We start from the raw sequence: 19,547 nt of genomic DNA, 5'->3' as shown, positions 1-19,547 counted from the left end.
TTACATCGACACGACAACACCGAGAGCCAGACCCCACGCCAACCAACTCCGGCGCCCTCCTCCGGCCGGCGACGCTGCATTACTACCGGCCGGCGACGCTGCATTACTACCGTTCGGCGACAGGCTACCGGCGCCCGAGACGTTGACGGCGAGCTTCATGCCTCCGAGGCAGTGGCCGGGGAAATCGCAGATGAACCAGTAGCTCCTGGCATCCGCGAGGACCACCCTGTCGTAGCCGCTGGTGTACCTGACGCGCACGCCGCTGCCGCCGCCGCCGGTGTCGCAGGAGTGGTAGGTGCTCTCGCTCACCTCGTACACGTTGTGCTGGGAGCTCACGTACTCGAAAACTGCATCGCAATTCAGGTCGCGATTCATCAGGTGCATGCCTTTATATGTGGCTTGGATCTTAATAAAAAGAATTCGATCAACATTTATGAGAGACCAGATGCAGCAAGTGTTCATATGCAATGCAGTCCATATATGTGAGCAGAGCGGTTGCTGACCTAGGACATCTCCGACGGCGAAGGCGCGGCCCCGCGCCCAGGCGGCGTAGTTGACGCCGGAGTCCCAGCCGAAGGCGACGTCGCCGACGACGAACTCGGCTGCGCCGGCGCGCTGCCACGGCCCCAGAAGCAGCAGGGCGGCGAAGGCACGCGCCAGCGACACCATGCCGCCGGCGGTCGAGCGAGTTGGGAAGGTAATGGGCCGGGGCTCGATCGATCGGATGCTCATCATCACCGCGTATGCTGCCTTTTGTCTTGTTGGTGGTCGACGACACTGGCGCCGGCGGATGATTCGATGCGCTTGGACAAGCTGACTGACTGGTTCAGCGAGGCGACGATGGCGTGCGTCGAGGTCGCCGAAAGCGACGCTGAAGGTCAGCAGCGCTCACTGCCTGCGTGACACTTGGAATCAACATGAACAGCTGCCGGAGCCGGCCTGGGCCTGCTCCGCTACGGGTGGGCCTAGGCTGACCGAAGCCCAATCACCTACCGTTCTTTTCCTCGCGTCTCTTTAACCTCTACACGCATACGCAAGGAGTGAGTAGAATACACCTTGCCGTTATCCTCGACAAACAGTATATTTTGAATAAATAAAACGCCATTCACTGTTCAAATGATAAATCGATAAGTTTTTTTTCTCTAGATTCGAATTAGCAGGTGACGTGGACGGATATTCACATGCATACTACAGTGTGATGAAGCATGAAGCAGGGCTGATTTTGTTTATGCAGCATGTATACCCAGGGGCGGATCCAGGGAGGCTAGGGGCTGCAGCCCCCCGAGAGCCTGATTTTACCTGTAAAATACTGTAGATAAAGTCTCAAATCACTGTTAATCTCTAACTCGAACCTTTAATTTCTATTATTTAAACCTTCCAGGTGTTCATCCTGGTTCCGCCCCTGTGTATACCCACACTTCCACAGGCGCGCGCGTATTCGTTCGATCAGTATTGAGCTGAGCAGGGGTCGGCCGCACGGCAAGGTACCTGTTCCGTGATGGTTGATCAGGATTCGGTTGCATGCATGGCGTCATGTGCCTGCAGGATATACGGGATCGACGACGAACGGAGTGCACGTATGTACATGAACTAATGGACTCTTGCTCGTAAGCGGACACAGCAATAATGCTAATTCTAAAAACCCATCGAAAGAAGAAGAACACCATGCGTAATGTGTTCTAATCGAGGTACAGTACGTAGTCCGTTGAACGATGATCTTGTTCTTCCGGTACCAAAATATATATAATAATACACATGGATGACTCCAACCAATATAATCGAGCTTGCAGGTGCATATATAACCTAATGGAAAAAAGTCCAAATTACTCCCTTCAATTTACACCTCCCCTAATTAAACTATACCATTTAATTCAATTTACTCCTTTAACACAATTTGTCTTTTTTATTTCTCCATGCACAAGTGGAGTCTTAAGTTCAAATTTTGCGAGATGATAACAAACATCATAAGACATGTTAGAAAAAAATATATGATGAATTTTTTTATTATTATTTTGATATGGTAGGATATTTAATAAAATTTATCCTTGAGATACAAAATTATGTAAAGATAATGATGAAAAATCCATAAAATGTTTTACCACTTTGCTAAGTCTCAAATTAAAATTCAACTTGCGTATGAAGAAACAAAAAGATCAAATTGTATTATGACGTAAATTGAATCAAATAGCATAGTTTAAGTAATGTGAACTTTTTCGTAACCTAATCAACCCAAATATTAATTTTTATTTTAGAAAAATAAATAGTCTCCTGCCTCTGCGACAACCCATATATTGATGGGATTAATTAATCATATTTTCCATTTCTTTCTCGAATATGTTGCGCATCATTGTATTAATTACATCAACATCAACGCGGAGCTGTGAGCTCACGCCAAAACTTTAGCCATGGTCTTGCACGAGCAAACCGTGTAGTACAACGTGGTAATTAATTGCTTCAATGTAATGGTGGTACCAGCCACGGGTTAACGAGCTAAACAAGTTTAATTAGCAGGAAGGAAGGAAGGAAGGCCGCAGGCAGCCACGGTTGCGTTGCGTTGCGTGGGCGTGCGGTGCTTGCCTTCCCTTGAGTTCCTCCGGTCCGATGGCGGCGCTGCATGCTGCCGGAACCACCAGTTTGCCTTGCCGATCATCGGGGACGAGATCGACGACACGGCCGGCCAAGATCTTGTCATCAATTAAGCGGCTAACGCGGCAGCTCGATCTCGACCCCCGCCACCAATGCCGCAACGGAAACTGCTACGAGGCGGCGGATCCGGGAGACCAGATCCTGGCTCCACCTGACAGCAACGCCGGCTAGCTCATCGATCTCACGTGTCCCATGCCTTATTCGTAGGTCCACTCAACATAGGTTCCCCAACAATGCAATCCAAGACCTTAATGCGCAACTCTAGCTGCTCTAGATGTTATGTGCTCTTACATTCCTAAGTGTGAAGTGATTTGAGCTCTTAGTAAGTGGGGTGCGACAAACAATTTTTATGTACATCAATTAAGATATACTCAGCAGGTTCCAGACTCGCGCTACTCCTATTGGGAGCGGCCTTAGTGCAACTGACTAAGAATTTATTAGTATTGCAAGTCCGAATACATTGCTACCGGTAAGGGGGCTTGTACCCACCTACTTGACATGTTTTCATTCTAAACTTTGCATATATAGCTTCATGTCCTCTGTATAGCCAAGAGCTAATCATTCCCTAGTCACAGTTGCGTATGCGTGCACAATGTATATCGACAAGTTGTCATCACATATTTGATAAACACGAGCATCGCCACGTAACTTTTTCTTCCCTTTTGAGGTCACGGGCTACAACATTATAGACTCTTAGCTTGCGTCTACTCAACCTATGTCGCTAGTTTGTACGTACGTATATACACCAATTTCTTTTCTTGAACGAGAGGTAATGGTGGAAAAAGAAAAATATTACTTACTCTTCATTTATCCATCCACATCCGGGCACTGTGTGTTCTTTTTTGTTAGTTTACTCATACACAAATTAAAATTCTTCGAGAGATATGGATCTAGCTAAAGTTAGCTAAGCAATAACACAACAGCATTGTGCCATATTAGCCACACGTGGTTGAATGCTGTGTGCTTCCGTGTCCCTTTTTGCCGTGTTGCTCTATCGTTTTCTTGAGTCTGTGCCAGAAAGAAGCCACCTCCCTATTGGTCGCTTGTGGGCTTTGTTTCTTGCCTTGCAAGAGCTCCTCTCTCTATCTCTCTCACTACATTCATGGATCCACCCCTATCTATATAAGAGGCAGGCCACAATGCCATATGAAAATTTCAAGTTCCATATTCAAAGTCACCGGGATTATTCTAGGTGATTTGGTAACCGTACTGGCTGTGAGCTATGTTGGATTGAGATCAGGTTAAACTGATAGGAGTTTGTCCTGTTTGAGAGAGAGAGAGAGTACATCAAAATGAGATCGTCACCACCATCACCTTCATCGTCGTCCACATCCATTTTTAGGATCGAAGCTGGTAAGTTTCTAGATGAGTACCATATATGTCTTGCAATGTTCTTATATATACATTAGCTAGCTAACTTTATTTTTCTTCTAGAAAGTTGATTGTTCTCTCAACAATGTTGGTTTTTAGTTTGCAAAATTATAGCAAATGTGCACATTGGCTACACCTGTAGCTGGTGTTTAAATTTCGCCCCTGTTTTATTTGTGGCTAGCTAAACCTGGTTTTTATCCTTTTGGGGGATGTTTTTCTTGATGCATAGTATATCTTATTATTGATAAGCTAGGTCTTATGATGTTTGCATCAAGCAATCAACTATTTATGCTTCAAGTTAGAACACTCGGTGTGTTCAATCGATTTACGAAAATGCAGGGTCCACGTATAGTCAAGCTAGCTATAGCATCATGCAAGAATACAAAAAGATTGAATCAAATGCTCTTGAACCAATGGGTATTTTGTATAATTTGTTAAAGAGTTGAAGCATGTTTTCCTTGTTGAGTTCCCATCTGCAAATTAAGTTGATGTCAATGTAATAATGCTGCACACTTGTCTTGCTTACTCCTGCTTGCATGTAAAAGCAACGCCATTCTTTACTCAGAAAAAAGATCTCAAAACCATTTCTTGACGCCTTCTCTTGCCGTCCATATATAACACGTTGCTTTGCTTTGCCTTTTTGCGTTCCCTGTGACGTGCCATGCCTCACCTCTCCCAACTCGGACTCGATCGATGCAGGTGACGCCATGGAGAGGAGCAACTCCACCCCTTCTTCCAGCACTCCGGCGAGGCTGCCGCCGGGCCGCAGCACGCTCGACGTCGACGAGGAGTACGACAGCGCCTTCAAGTCCAAGTCCTTCCTCGACCTCTGGTCGCACGCGCACCGCCACCTCAGCCACACCTTCTCCTCCTCCTTCAAGCAGTCATCGTCCAAGTCCGGCGCCAAGGACTACTCGCGCCATGGTGACGAGGAGGATGTCGACACGGCGGCAGCCCTGGAGCAATCCTGCTCGTACACCGTCCTTGACGACTTCGTGCTGGAGCCGAGCCCCGAGGTGCTCGCGAGGGGGCGGAGCGGTCGCCGGCGTCGGCGTCGGCGGCGCGGAGTGGAGACCCTGCTGATCGAGTACTTCGACGTGACGCAGGAGGCCTGCGAGGCCTGCTCCGCGCTGCTCACCGCCATCGGCGCGGCGCGGCGCCACCACCTCACGCTCCGGCGGCTGCTCGCGCGGCTGGAAGACGGTGGCGGCGGCAGAGACGGCGCCGCCGCGAGGGACGCGGTCGCGGAGCACGTCCGCCTCGACAACCCGCTCTCGGCGGGCCGCCTCTCCGGGTTCCACGAGGTGCACGGGCGGTGCGGCCCACTGGCGACGCGCCTGGCCGCGGCGCAGCGTCGGCTCCGGCGGCTCGCCCGGGCGATGCGCGTGGCGCGGGGCACGGCGGCGGCGGCGCTCGTGGCGGCGTGCGCGGGCGCCATCGTTGCCGCGGTGGTGTTCGCGGCGCACGCCGTGGTGGGCATCGGCGCGGCGGCGGCGGCCGTCGGCGGCGCGAGCCCCGCCACGGCCGTGCGGTGGGCGGCGGAGCGGGTGAGCGAGCGGCGGTACGCTCGGGCGGGGGCGGCGGTGGACGCGGCGGCGCGCGGCGCGTACATCGTGGGGAGGGACCTGGACACGGTGAGCCGCATGGTGCGGCGCGCGCACGACGAGCTGGAGCACGGGCGCGACGTGGCGCGCATCGCGGTGCGCGGGCGCGGCGAGCGGCCGCTGATGCAGGAGGTGGCGAGGGAGGAGGCGGAGTGCGAGGAGGACCTGAGGGCGCAGCTGGAGGAGCTGGAGGAGCACGTCTGCCTCTGCCTCATCACCATCAACCGGAGCAGGAGGATGGTGGCGCACCAGATGACCGGAGGCTTGCCGCCGCTGGAGGCGACGCCGTCCCAGAACTAACCTGCCGTTGAGAGACCCCATTTGGTCGCTGATTGATCTATTAACTATCGACTCACTGTTCATATGATTTGTAGAGTAGAGATGTGAATAATATAATTCATCAGAGGGAGAGATTCTTTTGTATGTACAGCAATGCACAAGTTTTTTTTCGGCAGGTGTGTATATAGAGAGGACTGAGCTACAAGAAGCAGCTACCACGATCATATACATGTGTAGTGTATTTTTTTTTCCTTGTGTTTGGTTTCTGAACTTGCTCTGATGGCACAGCAAAGCATTTGGATTAGAAACTGTCCTTGTTTTGCTTTTTGGCACTGTTCTGACGGCATAGCAAAGCATTTGATAGTAGAGACATACAATTTGCCCAGAACATAAGGCCTTATTTGGATAGTAGTGAATTGAAGTGGAATAGGAAGGATTGGAAGGAAAATTAGTTCATTTTAGACTCAACCCCCTTCGTTCCACTCCAATACTCTTCTATCCAATAAGCCCTGAAAGGGAACGTGAACAAGCGCTGGGAAAGACAAAAGTCACCCTCTGGGTCTCTGATATACACACGATATGTTGTTTTTCAGAAAGCCCTTGCATGTGTTTTCTGATGTGAAAGACCTCCAGTAGCTCTGTTTCATGGAGGAATCAGTGAGTCCTGTTTTTGGGAGTTCAGGTGCTGCAATGCGCGGCGAAAGTCGCTAGAATTCTAAAAAGAAAATGACAAATCTCAATTGCAGTTGAACGGTTTTTTGAAATTTCAAGTGTGATGCTACTAGCTCCATGATCTCCAAATTGAAGATAGTGGTGTGATACTGCAGTTTGCCCAAAAGAACAGGGAGCCAGGAAGAAGTAAAAGAAAAAAAAAAGCCCATATTGGAGATGCGGGGTATCGATCCCCGTACCTCTCGCATGCTAAGCGAGCGCTCTACCATCTGAGCTACATCCCCTTTGATGACAACAATTTTTAACTTAATTATTTAACATTTTTCGTACCTCTGTTGCTCCTCCATTCCATGATTCATCAAGGACCTCTTTGCTTGGGGATAACATTTTTCTTCAGAACTTCTCTCGTGCGTATATGAATAAATATATACTCTCGAGTTCATTACCAACGATACGCATCGGTACACACAAGAAAGAAGGCGAAAGCGGCATGTTGAAGAAGAGAAAAGGCCGGCAACGCTGACATTACAAGCAGCAGCAGCGAGATGCTGGTGGCTGGGCCGAGCACGCGTGGGCGGGCAGCTAAACTACTGAAAGACGAAGAAGAAGACCAGCAAAGCACGCCACTGCCGACCAGTAAAGAAGCTCGGCCCGGGCAGCTTGCAATGTAAATTTACTACTTGAACTGCAGCCTGCTGGCGTACGTCTGCCCGAAGTTCCACGACGGCGGCACGACGTCGGCGAACTCGATGGTCTGTCCATCGTCGGTGGTGACCCGGAACGAGAGCCCCTGCCCGTTGAGGTACGCCAGCGACTGCCAGTTGGCGCCCCAGTTCCTCGACATGGTCATCCACCCGGCCGTGCGCGTTCCCCTCACCTCCATGGCGCGCACGGCGCCGGCGGCGGCGACGTTGGTGAGCAGGACCAGCTCGAAGTAGTCCCTCCCCGCGACGGTGAAGCGCACCCCTCCGTGGCGCCTGCAGGGGACGCGCTGGAAGAGGACGGGGACGATCCCGCCGCGGTAGACGCCGATCTTCTCCCACGCCGGCTGCGCCATGTCGAAGTGCTGCCGCGGCGGGTTGCACCAGCCGCCGTCGTCGGAGGGCAGCGCGTAGTTGGGCGGGCAGAAGTTGGTGGCGGTGACGGTGACGGAGGCGCCCCGGCGGCACCAGCGGGGGTCGGACCGGGCGTCGCAGGTGAGCTTGTAGCAGCGGCCACAGGAGGCGCCGTCGTTGAAGAGCGCCGTGCTCAGCGCCGCCGTCCGCGTCCCGTAGCCCTGCGTGTACAGGTTGCCGTACCCGCACGCGCCGCCTGCACGATCGAGGAGCGCACGGTGGCGTCGGCGTTCAGTTCGCGATTCGGAGGAGGAAGAGATGGACACAACTCACGACAAGAACGTACCCATGGTGCCGGAGGCGTCGCTGCCGCCGTAGAAGGTGGCGCTGCCCTTGCTCCAGCCGGACGGCGCGAACGCTCCGGCCGTCGGGGCGGCGGCGAGCGCGCAGGCGATGACCAGCACGGCCGTGGCCGCGAGGTGGTGCTTGAAGCCGCGGGCCATCGTTTTCCCGTGCTACTCTGTGCTGTACGCCGGCAGTGCACGGAGGCGCCTTCGGCCGGCGATGATGGAAGCTAAGCTACGGTGATGGCCGGTGCAATTGCAGCTGCTGATGAGCATGCGGCTCTGCCAATTGAAGGCTGGCCGCCGCGTATATATGGTGGCACGAGGCGCTCATGCGACATGGGCGGCACGTGCATGTGACATGAGCTGCTGCTGCTGCTGCTGCTGCGTGAGGTGCCGCACCGTGACTTGCGCAGCGGCGAAGCTCGGCAGAGCACGACAGCGTGTGTGGAGGAAGCGACGGCACGTGCCCCTGCGTCGTCGTCGTATCGTACTCTCATGTCATGCCAAGACCCAGGACCCAAGAGGCCAAGGGTGACGATAAGGGGGCGATGGACGCCGCCTCCGTCGGCCCCTCCCATGTTCTGCTCGCCGGAGAACAGGGGATCCGTCCGTGAGGTGTTTTCGCAGCTAGCCCCTCGGAAAAGCCATCGCTTCCGCTGCAGCGACCATGCCAGGCCCTTTACTGCTCTGTGCTCTGGCGTGATCGTGATCCTGATCGTCTTCAGGCTGGGGTTCGCAGCCACCGCTCTGCATCTGCCACGAAGCACTAGAGACTACTCGTACGTGCAGCAGCAGCATGGAATGGCCAAAGCACATGGCCAATCCGAGAGGAGACGAGCGAGAGAGATAGGCGTGACCCTGACCGAGTGACCACGGAGCGGCGCACATGGAATGGACCCCTATCCGGAGCTCCGCGCCTCTGCCGCCACCGCAATTCGACAAGCTCCAAACAAGATCAGTCGGTTGGGGATCGCATTCACTACTCTAACCATTTCAATTCTTTTTCTTCTTTTTCTGTTGACATGCATGAAGAAATGTCCTCCGATCCGCACGCAGAAGAAGAGGTGATCAAATAGGCATGGTTGGTTCAGACTTTCAGTTGGACTGAAGGCTGCTTGTTGGCAGTTGAGTCACTTCAGTCATACTACTTCAGTATTTCTTTACTGACACGAGCTTGGCCATTTGCTGAAAACGTTTTCAAATGCAAGAGACCCGTTTTCTTCCTTGCTTTAATTCATTCACGAGGTAGAACTTTGGGTCGAGTGGAGCTGAGGCTTTTGTGATTGACTTCACTGCACTAGTGAAATTTGACTTGAGATCACACAAGTTCAGTGTCAAGACAGCAAGGGTTCCCAGTGCATGCAAGCCCGCTTCTAAGCAATGTAGAGCTTGGACGATCCACGCACAATGATTGCACGGCGCCGGCTACCGGAGGATGAATCTGGTACCCAAACGAAACAGGTTTGAGTGAGATGCAGCTTTTGGCATGTTTGAGATAAGATTACCATAGCAAGTTTTGTACATGCCTGAATGCCTGCCTCGAGTCCAGACGAACTCAAGCTCTGTGTTTTTATATCCGTACCCATGAGAAATGAGCGCGCAGAGGCACATGCATGGAAATGCAGACGTCAAGTTATCCTGTTTCACATCTGGGCTCCTGGATCCTAGCTTTTCAGTGAATAGTTCGATTTGGGTCGATACAATTTCTCAAAACTAATGATCGGACTGATAAATTGTTCCTCGCCACTGACTTCGTTCTTGCCAACTTCTTCTCCTCCGTTGCCCCTTCCCCCCCTGCCCCCCTTCTCCATCCCCTCCTTCCCCCTCCATCTGGATCTCAGCAGACCCCATCCCGCCAAACTGCAGCATTGTTTCTGATTTCCTGAACTTCTGGATGGGAAACCCTGACGATTCCCTCGCTGTTTCCTCACCTCTTCCTGTCGTCTTTGTCACCGGCCTCCTTCTGCTCTCTTTCAGTGAGGAATCTAGTTCTGCGTCTCCAGGGCATCCGGCATCCTGGCCTTCTTCTTCGTTTTCATGCCTCCATCGACCTTGCCGCGGCGGCGGCTTCGGCCGTCCTTAGGTAGGGATGGCAACGGGACGGGTTGGGGTTAGGTGGAGCTTCCGCTGACCTATCCCTGAAACCTAAGAATAAAACCTGACTTGAACTCGAACCTTATTTCGGGTGACAATGTGCACCCACCTCCGAAATCCGCAGATGCTCGAAACCCGACGGGCTCCTCGAAACCCGAGAACCGATATAGATCACAGTTCACAAGGCAGCCGGCGGCACTCGCAGGTGAGGGGCGGGCGCTCGGAAGAAAAGATTAGTTAAAAGCTGTTTGTGCAGATATGAGTCCCGAATCTGATGCTGCTCTAGTCGCCGTTGGATTTTGCATTTTACAAAATGAATACGCATTCACAAGAGAACAACTAACCCATGGCTTCTTCCACTCAATGAGTCAATGTCGTAGAGAATTAACCGAGGTGTGAACAGTGATGGAGTGGCTTAGCTTGTGACTGACAAATTGCGGCGCCTAGGCTTACCAAGCCAACCAGAGGAAGGTGACTTGGGCCTGCCAGTAGACCATTAACTAAGCTAATAAGCTCATGCTGTTCCTTCAGTAGTTTGTAGTTAAGTCAACCACTGTTTTCTTCAACCGTACCTATTGTACTTCAAGTCCTGCGCTGACTTTGGTTATAAGCTTAGTTGCTTCAAACCGAATGCATGTATTATCTTTCTTCACATTTGCTTGCATTGTGTTTAGTTGAGCTTCCTGTAGAGTAGTGAAGATTCTTACACTAGCATTGCTGGTTTCCTTCTTATATAGGAGTAGCTAACAATAGGGTAAAAGCGAGAGATTAGCGAAAAACTGCCTCCAACCTTTCAGTTTTTTGCTACTTCTTCCGATGATAAGCAAATAAACAACTATATTTATGTTTGTCCTAAGTCAGACATTTCTACTTTCGATCTTGAATATAAAAAACTCATATAGATTCACAAGATGTTGATATTAATATGATGCCCCACACTTCACAATATATGATTATTTTTATTCGATAATTATTGAAACAGATGTCTCCCTCGATCGCACATGTCTGCATCAAACAAAAGAAACATTGTGAGTTTCATGACAGTGTCAACTTGTATAATGGTGTGGTAATTAATAGTCTTCATAAAATTTAGCTTACCAGACCGTTGCTTGTGAAACAGTAATCTCTCTCTCACACAAACCTCCTTTCTTGTCCACATCCTTAAAAATCTTATGTTGACCTATGAGAATAGTTGACATGTACCAATGTATTTTCCTTCATCCACCTTAAATTGAGAGGCACATTCAGTAAATACACGCATGAAAGACTAAACTACTCTATCCCGTCGACAGTAAGTGGCGTTTTGGATGTTAACGCTGTCTCTAAAATAAATTTTTGACGTGTACATTGTGTTATGTAATATTTGTAAATAATAGCAAAAGTATATTTATATGAAACTGCATTTCAAAATAAATATACTCTTATCATCTAAACTTCTAAAACCAACACATAGAAAGTAATATGCCACCAAACTGTAACTCCAAAATACCACATATTTATGACTAGAGTGAGTAAACAATTGGTCTAATTATATACTTCTCATTAGGAACCAACCAATAGCTTGGATTGTTAGCGAAGGGGCCGGCAATTTCAGCCATGGATGGGGAAATAGGCCCCCTTCTTTCAAGTACGGGATCCACCACTAATTGTACCTCCTACCCACCTAGGATCAACTGCTATAGGTTTGTCACCTTGTGAGTGGTAGTAAACGATGGATGTCTTTAATGACGGCATCTATGACAATGCATCCTTGTGTAGTGTTCCTATGGGTATGGTGTGCTTTGTGTTACGTTCGTAGGGGTGAGCACCTATAGATACGAGCGCGCCTACATTTTATTTTGAAAAAAACTCAGTTTTTTTTCTAAGATTAAAAAGATTTCCTATTAAATACTACCCAGCTAGACACATTCATAGTTTCACTTTCGTACATATATAAATTAAAAAACCAGAGATCGATTAGTCCCATTTCGTTCCGGGGGATGGCGATGGGTGCCGTAGCTGAGAGACCTGCCGTGCTGCTCCGGTTCCTTCAGCTGGGCGTGTTCTTGGTCCTTGGAGTTGCTGCACTTAGCCCGGCCGCGCACGGCTCCAGGGTTCGTCGCTACCATTTCCTCGTAAGTCCATCTAAGTTCCAAACCTACATTTCTGCTGGTGTTTTCGGCCGTCAGTTCCTGCTCCGTGTCCTCCTCGGCAATTATTCGATGGTTTCGGCAATTCGGCTGTTGTGTTTTAGATTATGAAACCTCTATGAAATCCAACTAAATATTAGTCAAATTGTTTGCATTCTTTATCGAGTTATTGTGCAAAAGTTATATCATAGCTTCGTATTGTGGGAGCGATGTCGATGTTCGAAATGCTGTTCATTTGTTCTCTCTGCATCTCGCTGTGCATAGTTTCATCATGCATGAACACCCTGTAATGCAAGCTAAGTCATTAATTAGGAAATAAAATGGTATTTAATCCGCTACATTTTCTGCCAAGGAAGACGCGTGCTTTTGCTGTACTGCCAGTATGCTTTTAGCTGTGGTGCAGTGTAGCAATGATGTCGTGGTGCTGTATTTTGTTTGGCAGGTAAAGAAGGTTGTCGTCACCAGGCTGTGCCGGCAGAAGAGCATCCTCACCGTGAACGGCCAGTTCCCCGGCCCGACCATCCGGGCGCGCAGCGGCGACGTCGTCGTCGTCAACGTCCGCAACCATGGCGACAAGAACATCACCATCCACTGGTATTACTTACATAGTTACACATATATATTATATATATAAAAGCAGTCGATAATCCTTCATGCACCTGGTCGATGCTCATGCAGGCACGGCGTGGACCAGCCGCGGAACCCGTGGTCCGACGGGCCGGAGTACATCACGCAGTGCCCCATCCAGCCCGGCGCCGCCTTCGCCTACCGCGTCATCCTCTTCCAGGAAGAGGGCACGCTCTGGTGGCACGCGCACACCGGCTTCGACCGCGCCACCGTGCATGGCGCCATCGTCATCCTCCCCAAGCACGGCGCCGCCTTCCCCTTCGATCATCCTCGGCGCGTCGAGGAGATGCCGCCGATCATCCTCAACGAATGGTGGCGGGACGACGACGCGAACCATCTCCTGGAGGAAGCCGTGCGGACGGGCCGCGACGTCAAGCCGTCGGACGCTGCCACCATCAACGGCGAGCCCGGCGACATGTTCCCGTGCTCCGAGGCCGGCACCTTCAGGGCGCGCGTGGAGCGCGGCGGGACGTACCTGCTCCGCGTGATCAACGCCGGGCTCACCAACGACGTGTTCTTCGCCGTCGCCGGCCACCGCCTCACCGTGGTCGCCACCGACGCCAGCTACACCAAGCCGTTCGCCGCCGACCACCTCATGATCGCGTCGGGCCAGACCGTCGACGCGCTCCTCCACGCCGACGATGCCGCCGGCGGTAGGTACTACATGGCCGCGCGGACGTTCGCTTCCAACACCAACGTCGTCGAGTTCAACAACAGCACCGCCACGGCCATCCTGGAGTACGCGGACGCCGCGCGGGGAAGGGCGGCGGCGCCGGTGTTCCCTGCTACCCTGCCCGCCGTCGACGACATGGCAGCGGCGACGACGTACACGAAGCGGCTAAGGTCCCTGGCCAGCGAGGCCCACCCGGTGGACGTGCCGGCGCGCGCCGACGAGCGCCTGCTCGTGACGATGGCCGTGAACCTGATCCCCTGCGCGCCGGACGCGGCGTGCACCGGCCCCCGCGGCGACCGCCTCGCGGCGAGCCTCAACAACGTGAGCTTCCAGAACCCCGGAGCCGTCGATATCCTCAGCGCCTACTACTACCGCGACGGCAGCTCCGCCGGCGGCGTGTACGACGCGGGGTTCCCTGACGGCCCGCCGTCCCGGTTCAACTTCACCGACCCGGGGCTCCCGGAGGCGGGGCTCGTCGGCCCGTTCACGGAGCGGGGCACGAGGGTGAAGGTGCTGGAGCACGGCGCCGCCGTGGAGGTGGTGTTCCAGGACACGGCGGTGCTAGGCACGGAGAGCCACCCCATGCACCTGCACGGGTACAGCTTCTACGTGGTGGGGCGAGGGATCGGCAACTTCGACGATGGCAGGGACCCCGCCGGCTACAACCTGGTCGACCCGCCGCGGCAGAACACGGTGGCCGTGCCCAAAGGCGGGTGGGCGGCGATCCGCTTCCGCGCGACAAATCCCGGTGAGTAACCATTTCTCTGAACTGACAGGGTCTCGTCGTCGGCTGTTATGGACTTACATTTGTGAAACGGAGGAAGTGATTTCTGTGCTGTTTCTGCTTGCTCAGGGGTGTGGTTTATGCACTGCCACTTCGATCGCCACGTTGTGTGGGGAATGGGCACTGTGTTCATTGTGAAAAATGGCAAGAAACCTGAGGCCAAAATGTTGCGGCCTCCTCCAAACATGCCAAAGTGCTGATGGAACAGGGGCGTGAATGACAGTGTTGTTTGCATGACAATTTCCTCAATCTTTCAGTACATTGTTAAGCAAGATTATTGTTTTTTATTTAAAAAAACACAGGTTTTGTGGTTCCAGTTGCAGACAACAAAACACATGTCAACTCTAACATGTCAGAGTGAATTTAGATCGCAGTATTCATGGATTCAGAGCATCATGATTCCTTGAATGGACAGGTTGTCTTTGAACCCTCCTCGATGCAGTTGGAACAGAACATCACAAGAAGATATCACCTATACGACCTATACGTTTATTTCAAGTATGAATATGAATGGTATGATCACGAAATGGCCCTCATCAGTCACCACCAACCAACTTCTTCTCCAATATAGTACAGTACAACATGTCAACCAGCAAAACAACGATCTCTACACCTCAACTCTGAATCGAAATCGAGCAGTATCTATGTACGTGTGTGCACAACCATACAGCTACACCAACCGGTCTGAAGTCTGAAGAAAACTGCATGCTGACGGGCGTCAGACAAGCGCTGCGCCCACCAGCAGAGGAAGCAGAAGCGAGAGGCCGCCTCCCAGCGCGCGTGCAGCGTCGAGCGAGCCGGCCGACCTCGGCACCGGCGCCGCTCCGGGGTTCCTGTTGCTGGCGTCGCTCTGCTGCGGCGTGAGCTTCGTCGGGTTCGGGCCCCCCGGGGCCGGGCTGGGGCTCGCGTCCGGGGCGTCTGCCACTACCGCGTTCTTGTAACCTGCAGGCAGGACAGAGGTTGCTGCGTCAGGTCGCTTGCATCAGATCAGACATTCAGAATATGCAGCTAAGAACAGTTGTTGATGCTGTTTGGAACGCAAGGATTTTTTCTTACAGTCGAACTTCTGCCAGCCCAGGACGGATCTCTCCCGGTTGAAGACGACCTTGAGCCCAGTCATGAAGTTCTCTGCAAATGCATATCAATCCATCAGGTCCATCATTCACTGACAGTCCACTCCACATACTGAAATGACAGGGGATCGGAGCTTACGGCCGATGATGTTGATGGTGATGTCGTTCTTGACGATCGCCAGGCAGTAGCCGATGGTGATCCTGTCATCGCGCAAGAAGATGATCGGGTTGGTGACCGGGAACTGGGCTCCCCCCGCGGTCGTCAGGCTCACGATCGGGGGCAGCACCTCCGTCTGGTTAGGGCTCAGCTTATAGCAGTAGTCGAAGGGGAGACGGCCTGAAGAACCGCTGCTGAAGTTGGTTCTCCTCTCGCGAACCTGGGAGGTGAACTGCACAAAGATGCCATTGCTCTTCCAGTGATGCCAATCGAACAACATTCGATGAACAGAATGGACTCTGAAAAACTCAACTTACGCTGGTGGCGAACGCCGTGTACTCCGGGTCGTTGAGGTACGTGAAGGACGTGCCGGAGTCCATGACGGCGGCAAACTCCACCGCCACCGACTCGCTGCCGACGTTCGCCGACGTGAAGCTCACGTTGTACGTCGGGCTGCGCAACATTTTAGTTCCACGGATCAATCAGCAAGTAATGGATGATCGTTGAGCTAGAGCTAGACATGGACGTCGACGACAGAGCGTCTTAGTTACTTTGTGCTCCTGGCGATAAAGCGCGTCTCGGACTGGCCGGGGCTGCCGGCGTCGCCGAAGTTGATCCGGCCGACGCCGTCGTCGCTGAAGCACATGGAGAAGCTGTTGGACGCGACGAGGCCGCGGGCGGCGAGCACGCTGGGCACGGACACCCGGTCCATGCCCAGGCCCAGCAGACCGTCGAAGCCGGCGCCGTCCAGGAACGCGCCCGTCTGCACCTGCCCGCACCCGAACACGATGGGCGCCTGCAGGGCCTCCGTGGCGGCGCCGGGGCCGGGGCCCTCCCTGGTGAGGTGGAGGACATCCTGGACGAGCACGCCGGAGGAGGAGGTGTTGGCGGACACGTAGCGGACGCCGTACGGGCAGCTGCCGTTGGTGGCGGCGCTGCAGGCGTTGGGCCGGTCGCAGAACGCGCTGTCGCAGGTCACCTGCTTGCTCGTCGACGACAGCCGCGGGCTGTAGGGGCGGAGCTCCGCCGTGGCGTTGCCGCCGCCGGAGAGCGGCGCGCACTGCTTGCAGTCGCAGGGCACCCAGAAGAGGTCGCTGCCGGTGTCCAGCGCCACCAGGAACGTCGCGTTCGGAGTGCCCAGCGCCACCTGCGCGTAGTACAAGCTGCAAATCGATCGATCGATTGGTTCATGCATGTTCTTGATTTCCACTCTCTCTGTGATGAACTGTGGCATTCGATTCAGAAGAAACTCACAATCCGAGGCTTTGGATGGTCGCGTTGCCATCCGCGAAGGTCAGGAAGCCATCGGCGCCGGCGAGATTACGGCGGGCGAGGAGGCCGCGGTCATGGCGTGAGAGCTCAGAGTAGTACTCCGGCGAGCCTTTAGCTGGCCACTCCGCGGCGAGGGCGGGGTGGCCCCGCGCCTCCGCCCACCGCCGGACCACCGGGGAGGACCGGTGGTGAAGGTCGAAGCCGACGCAGGACGCCTCCCCGACGGCCACAAGCGCCGCGACGGCGACGGCGACGGCGACGGCGACGAAGAGTTCCTGGCGGTAGTGGTGGGACTGAGCCATGAGGTGGAGGACGCGGAGACGTGCGGAGGCGGCAAGATGGTGAGGTGGTGGAGAGGTTGGTGGGTTGAAGGATACCACCCAACATCTTGTTTAGATCGGGCGGGAAGAGGCCGGCGGAGGAGGACCGGAGGGAGGGCGAAGTCAAAGTCTCCCCTCCCCCCTGCCGTGTGTTGCTTTCGTCAACGGTGAGGAGAGCGGAGATGGAGAAAAACGGTGGTCTGTGGCCGGCGGGTGGAGGAGGACGACGACGAATAGAGGGTGTGGCAAGGAGAGAATGACTGGTCGTGGCCGCGTATATGACTCCGTCGTGCTAGTCATAGTCAGTGGTAAATGTTTTATTGTTAGGTCCTTACCTTTTTCTATAATTCCACGACACGCTCTTCTTTGCTTTTTTCTTTGGTTGTTTTTTATTTCTCTTCCAATTTTTTGGACGTAAACTTTTCTCTTCCACTTTTGTTTTGTTGTTTCTAGCGTTGGTGGCCAAAATTTGCGTCAACACACCTAAAATAAACTTTGATCGATCAGCGCACATCAAAGGAAATGAATTGGTTTCAAACGTCTGAACTGAAATATAGTTTTTCTTAAAGAAGAAATGAAATATAATAACACACTTTTATTTTCGCTAACCATGTTTCAATCGCCGCCATGCATTTACAACTGCAGGAACGGGGAGATCGTACATAGGCGGCAAACCTGTTGTAAATGAAGGGACCTTTTATGCTTCTCTTCTGTACATCCGGTACAATTTTGCTAGGACTGAGGGTGACATGTTTGCAAGCAGCTTCAGTACAAGATAATTTGAAATGGGAAGGGCTTGTATGCGAACTTGGGAATTGGACTTTTCACTCTTTCGTCAGTTCGCATCTTTAGATCATTCGTGGTGGTCGTTGGGAGCGGCCCTACGCACATCAGTACATGTGACAGTCCTCAACAGCTCAAATCCTGAAATCCAATCCAAATATCCAATCCAATCCATAGGTTGTTCAACGAACCATTTGGCCTTATAGATTGCTCTCCATGCACAATAAACAAATGAATTGTTTTGTTTTGTTCGTCTGCACTAAGGATACATGCAATCTAACATAGTTAGGAAAGAATATAAGTACGGAATAGTATACTACTAGTTGAACTTGGCACTTGATAACTTTGTCAACTCTTTTATTAATCTCTGTCCCAGCGATCGCTAGGTGCCGATGATGATCTATCGCTCTGTTGCAACTACTGCATCCTGGTCGCCTCAACAAAGCAAAAGAAGAAATCGTCTCACTATCCATCATTTGAGAAAAAATTGTCTCAACAAAGCCCAAAGCGATAGAGGATTAAGAAGAATATGCAATAATTCACTCTAACCGTCTCAAGGCAATTATTTCACTTAAATTTAATAACATGGTTCTCTCACAAAATCTCTGAAGAAAATAAACAAAATAACTATAATAAATACTCCCTTCGTTCTTAAATATATGACACTGTTGACTTTTTACTCTAACTTTGACCACCAATATTTATTGAACGAGTTAGTTAACTAAAGTAAAATGTGTATCATTATGTCTATTGTCAAATGTACTTTAGATTTAACTTGTAAGTTTATCTATTTGCAAAAATATTTGTAGAAAAGATGAATAGTCAAATAAATGAAAATAGTCAAAGAACGGAGAGAGTAAGAAAGAGCACACACCCTAAATGCAATGCAGCAGCATACCACTATAGCAGCTGTAGTTTGTTGGAAGCTACGTGCTTACCTAGCCTTTGACCCCTGACCCGCTCTTACTAGTTACTACCTTCTTCTCCACGGTGAAAGAACGTGGAAGATGGAGAAAGGTCCTATTTGTTTCCACCCTCTTAAAATTTTAGCTCCTAAAAAGTGACTAAAATATGACTAAAGAGCCAAACACTTCAAGTGACTAAAAAGTTTTAGGAGGCTCAAAACTTTTAGTCCCCTCACCCCCTCCTAAAACCTCCTAAAACAAGTGCTAGACTCCCGCTACCCCTCCTTTATTGCCTCTGCCCCCGCACCCTCCTCCCGACCGCACCCTCCCGAACCCCGCCGCCGCTCCCTCCCTCCTCCACGCCGGCGCCCGCGGCCTCTCACCGGCGGCCGTGCCATTTCCTGCCAGATCCGCCGTCCCTGCTCCCTTGCGCCGCTGCACGGGCCGGCCAGGCGCTCCCCCACCGGATGCCCACCGCCGCCGGATCCGAGTGAGGGAGGACCGGGAGGGGGGTGGCGGTGCTGGGGAAGAAGAGGAGGGGAGGGGCGCGGCGGCCTTGATTGGAGGGTAGGGGGCGGCGCCGAGGAAGAATAGGAGGGGAGGGGGCGGCGGCCAGGGGAAGGAGAGAGGGGACGGGCGCCGACTGGAGGAGGGGAGGGGGCAGCGCCGGAGGGGGTGAGGGCGCCGGCCCGCTGTCGGTCGGATCATCGACAGGGCTCGGGTCCGTGCCTGAGTGCTCTGAAGATAGAGGAGGGA

At 52.5% G+C, this 19,547-nt stretch overlaps 5 protein-coding genes and 1 non-coding gene across 6 annotated transcripts; 2 read left to right on the top strand and 4 right to left on the bottom strand.

Moving 5' to 3' along the window:
- Nucleotides 1-669, bottom strand: LOC101784730 (basic blue protein). Its single transcript, XM_004967236.1, has 2 exons — nucleotides 504-669; nucleotides 1-347 (listed from the first exon to the last, which is right to left on the bottom strand). The coding sequence occupies exons 1-2, from the start codon at nucleotides 667-669 to the stop codon at nucleotides 1-3; spliced, it is 513 nt and encodes a 170-aa protein (XP_004967293.1).
- A 3,160-nt stretch (nucleotides 670-3,829) lies between these two features.
- Nucleotides 3,830-5,921, top strand: LOC111257098 (putative UPF0496 protein 2). The gene is made up of 2 exons (XM_022826159.1): nucleotides 3,830-3,999; nucleotides 4,717-5,921. Exons 1-2 carry the CDS (start codon nucleotides 3,939-3,941, stop codon nucleotides 5,919-5,921), a joined length of 1,266 nt encoding a protein of 421 aa, XP_022681894.1. The 5' UTR covers nucleotides 3,830-3,938.
- An 862-nt stretch (nucleotides 5,922-6,783) lies between these two features.
- On the bottom strand, nucleotides 6,784-6,856 carry TRNAA-AGC. Its single transcript has one exon. It is a non-coding gene; the product is annotated as a tRNA-Ala (tRNA).
- A 192-nt stretch (nucleotides 6,857-7,048) lies between these two features.
- On the bottom strand, nucleotides 7,049-8,326 carry LOC101784332 (expansin-A29). Its single transcript, XM_004967235.3, has 2 exons — nucleotides 7,974-8,326; nucleotides 7,049-7,883 (listed from the first exon to the last, which is right to left on the bottom strand). The coding sequence occupies exons 1-2, from the start codon at nucleotides 8,128-8,130 to the stop codon at nucleotides 7,249-7,251; spliced, it is 792 nt and encodes a 263-aa protein (XP_004967292.1). The 5' UTR covers nucleotides 8,131-8,326; the 3' UTR covers nucleotides 7,049-7,248.
- Nucleotides 8,327-12,047: 3,721 nt separating this feature from the next.
- Nucleotides 12,048-14,585, top strand: LOC101766232 (putative laccase-9). The gene is made up of 4 exons (XM_014805082.2): nucleotides 12,048-12,182; nucleotides 12,640-12,791; nucleotides 12,876-14,245; nucleotides 14,351-14,585. Exons 1-4 carry the CDS (start codon nucleotides 12,048-12,050, stop codon nucleotides 14,479-14,481), a joined length of 1,788 nt encoding a protein of 595 aa, XP_014660568.2. The 3' UTR covers nucleotides 14,482-14,585.
- A 212-nt stretch (nucleotides 14,586-14,797) lies between these two features.
- LOC101765811 (aspartyl protease family protein 1) lies at nucleotides 14,798-17,360 on the bottom strand. The gene is made up of 6 exons (XM_004966419.3): nucleotides 16,766-17,360; nucleotides 16,063-16,674; nucleotides 15,829-15,964; nucleotides 15,494-15,743; nucleotides 15,338-15,409; nucleotides 14,798-15,223 (listed from the first exon to the last, which is right to left on the bottom strand). The coding sequence occupies exons 1-6, from the start codon at nucleotides 17,083-17,085 to the stop codon at nucleotides 15,000-15,002; spliced, it is 1,614 nt and encodes a 537-aa protein (XP_004966476.1). The 5' UTR covers nucleotides 17,086-17,360; the 3' UTR covers nucleotides 14,798-14,999.
- Nucleotides 17,361-19,547: the final 2,187 nt, after the last annotated feature.

The sequence above is a fragment of the Setaria italica genome, chromosome IV (genome assembly GCF_000263155.2).
Source record: "Setaria italica strain Yugu1 chromosome IV, Setaria_italica_v2.0, whole genome shotgun sequence".
NCBI classification, from domain to species: Eukaryota; Viridiplantae; Streptophyta; class Magnoliopsida; order Poales; family Poaceae; genus Setaria; species Setaria italica.
Note: the sequence above shows the minus strand (reverse complement) of the source record. Positions and strands in the feature narration are given on the sequence as shown.

Excerpts from the sequence above, each read along its gene's own strand:
- LOC101784730 (XM_004967236.1), bottom strand. The coding sequence starts at position 669 with ATGGTGTCGCTGGCGCGTGCCTTCGCCGCCCTGCTGCTTCTGGGGCCG. Across the intron at positions 348-503 it reads CGCCGTCGGAGATGTCCTAG|TTTTCGAGTACGTGAGCTCC; the intron begins GTCAGCAACCGC and ends ATTGCGATGCAG.
- LOC111257098 (XM_022826159.1), top strand. The coding sequence starts at position 3,939 with ATGAGATCGTCACCACCATCACCTTCATCGTCGTCCACATCCATTTTT. Across the intron at positions 4,000-4,716 it reads CATTTTTAGGATCGAAGCTG|GTGACGCCATGGAGAGGAGC; the intron begins GTAAGTTTCTAG and ends CGATCGATGCAG.
- LOC101784332 (XM_004967235.3), bottom strand. The coding sequence starts at position 8,130 with ATGGCCCGCGGCTTCAAGCACCACCTCGCGGCCACGGCCGTGCTGGTC. Across the intron at positions 7,884-7,973 it reads CGACGCCTCCGGCACCATGG|GCGGCGCGTGCGGGTACGGC; the intron begins GTACGTTCTTGT and ends TCGATCGTGCAG.
- LOC101766232 (XM_014805082.2), top strand. The coding sequence starts at position 12,048 with ATGGCGATGGGTGCCGTAGCTGAGAGACCTGCCGTGCTGCTCCGGTTC. Across the intron at positions 12,183-12,639 it reads TTCGTCGCTACCATTTCCTC|GTAAAGAAGGTTGTCGTCAC; the intron begins GTAAGTCCATCT and ends TTTGTTTGGCAG. Across the intron at positions 12,792-12,875 it reads AAGAACATCACCATCCACTG|GCACGGCGTGGACCAGCCGC; the intron begins GTATTACTTACA and ends ATGCTCATGCAG.
- LOC101765811 (XM_004966419.3), bottom strand. The coding sequence starts at position 17,085 with ATGGCTCAGTCCCACCACTACCGCCAGGAACTCTTCGTCGCCGTCGCC. Across the intron at positions 16,675-16,765 it reads ACCATCCAAAGCCTCGGATT|CTTGTACTACGCGCAGGTGG; the intron begins GTGAGTTTCTTC and ends ATCGATTTGCAG. Across the intron at positions 15,965-16,062 it reads TTTATCGCCAGGAGCACAAA|CCCGACGTACAACGTGAGCT; the intron begins GTAACTAAGACG and ends AATGTTGCGCAG.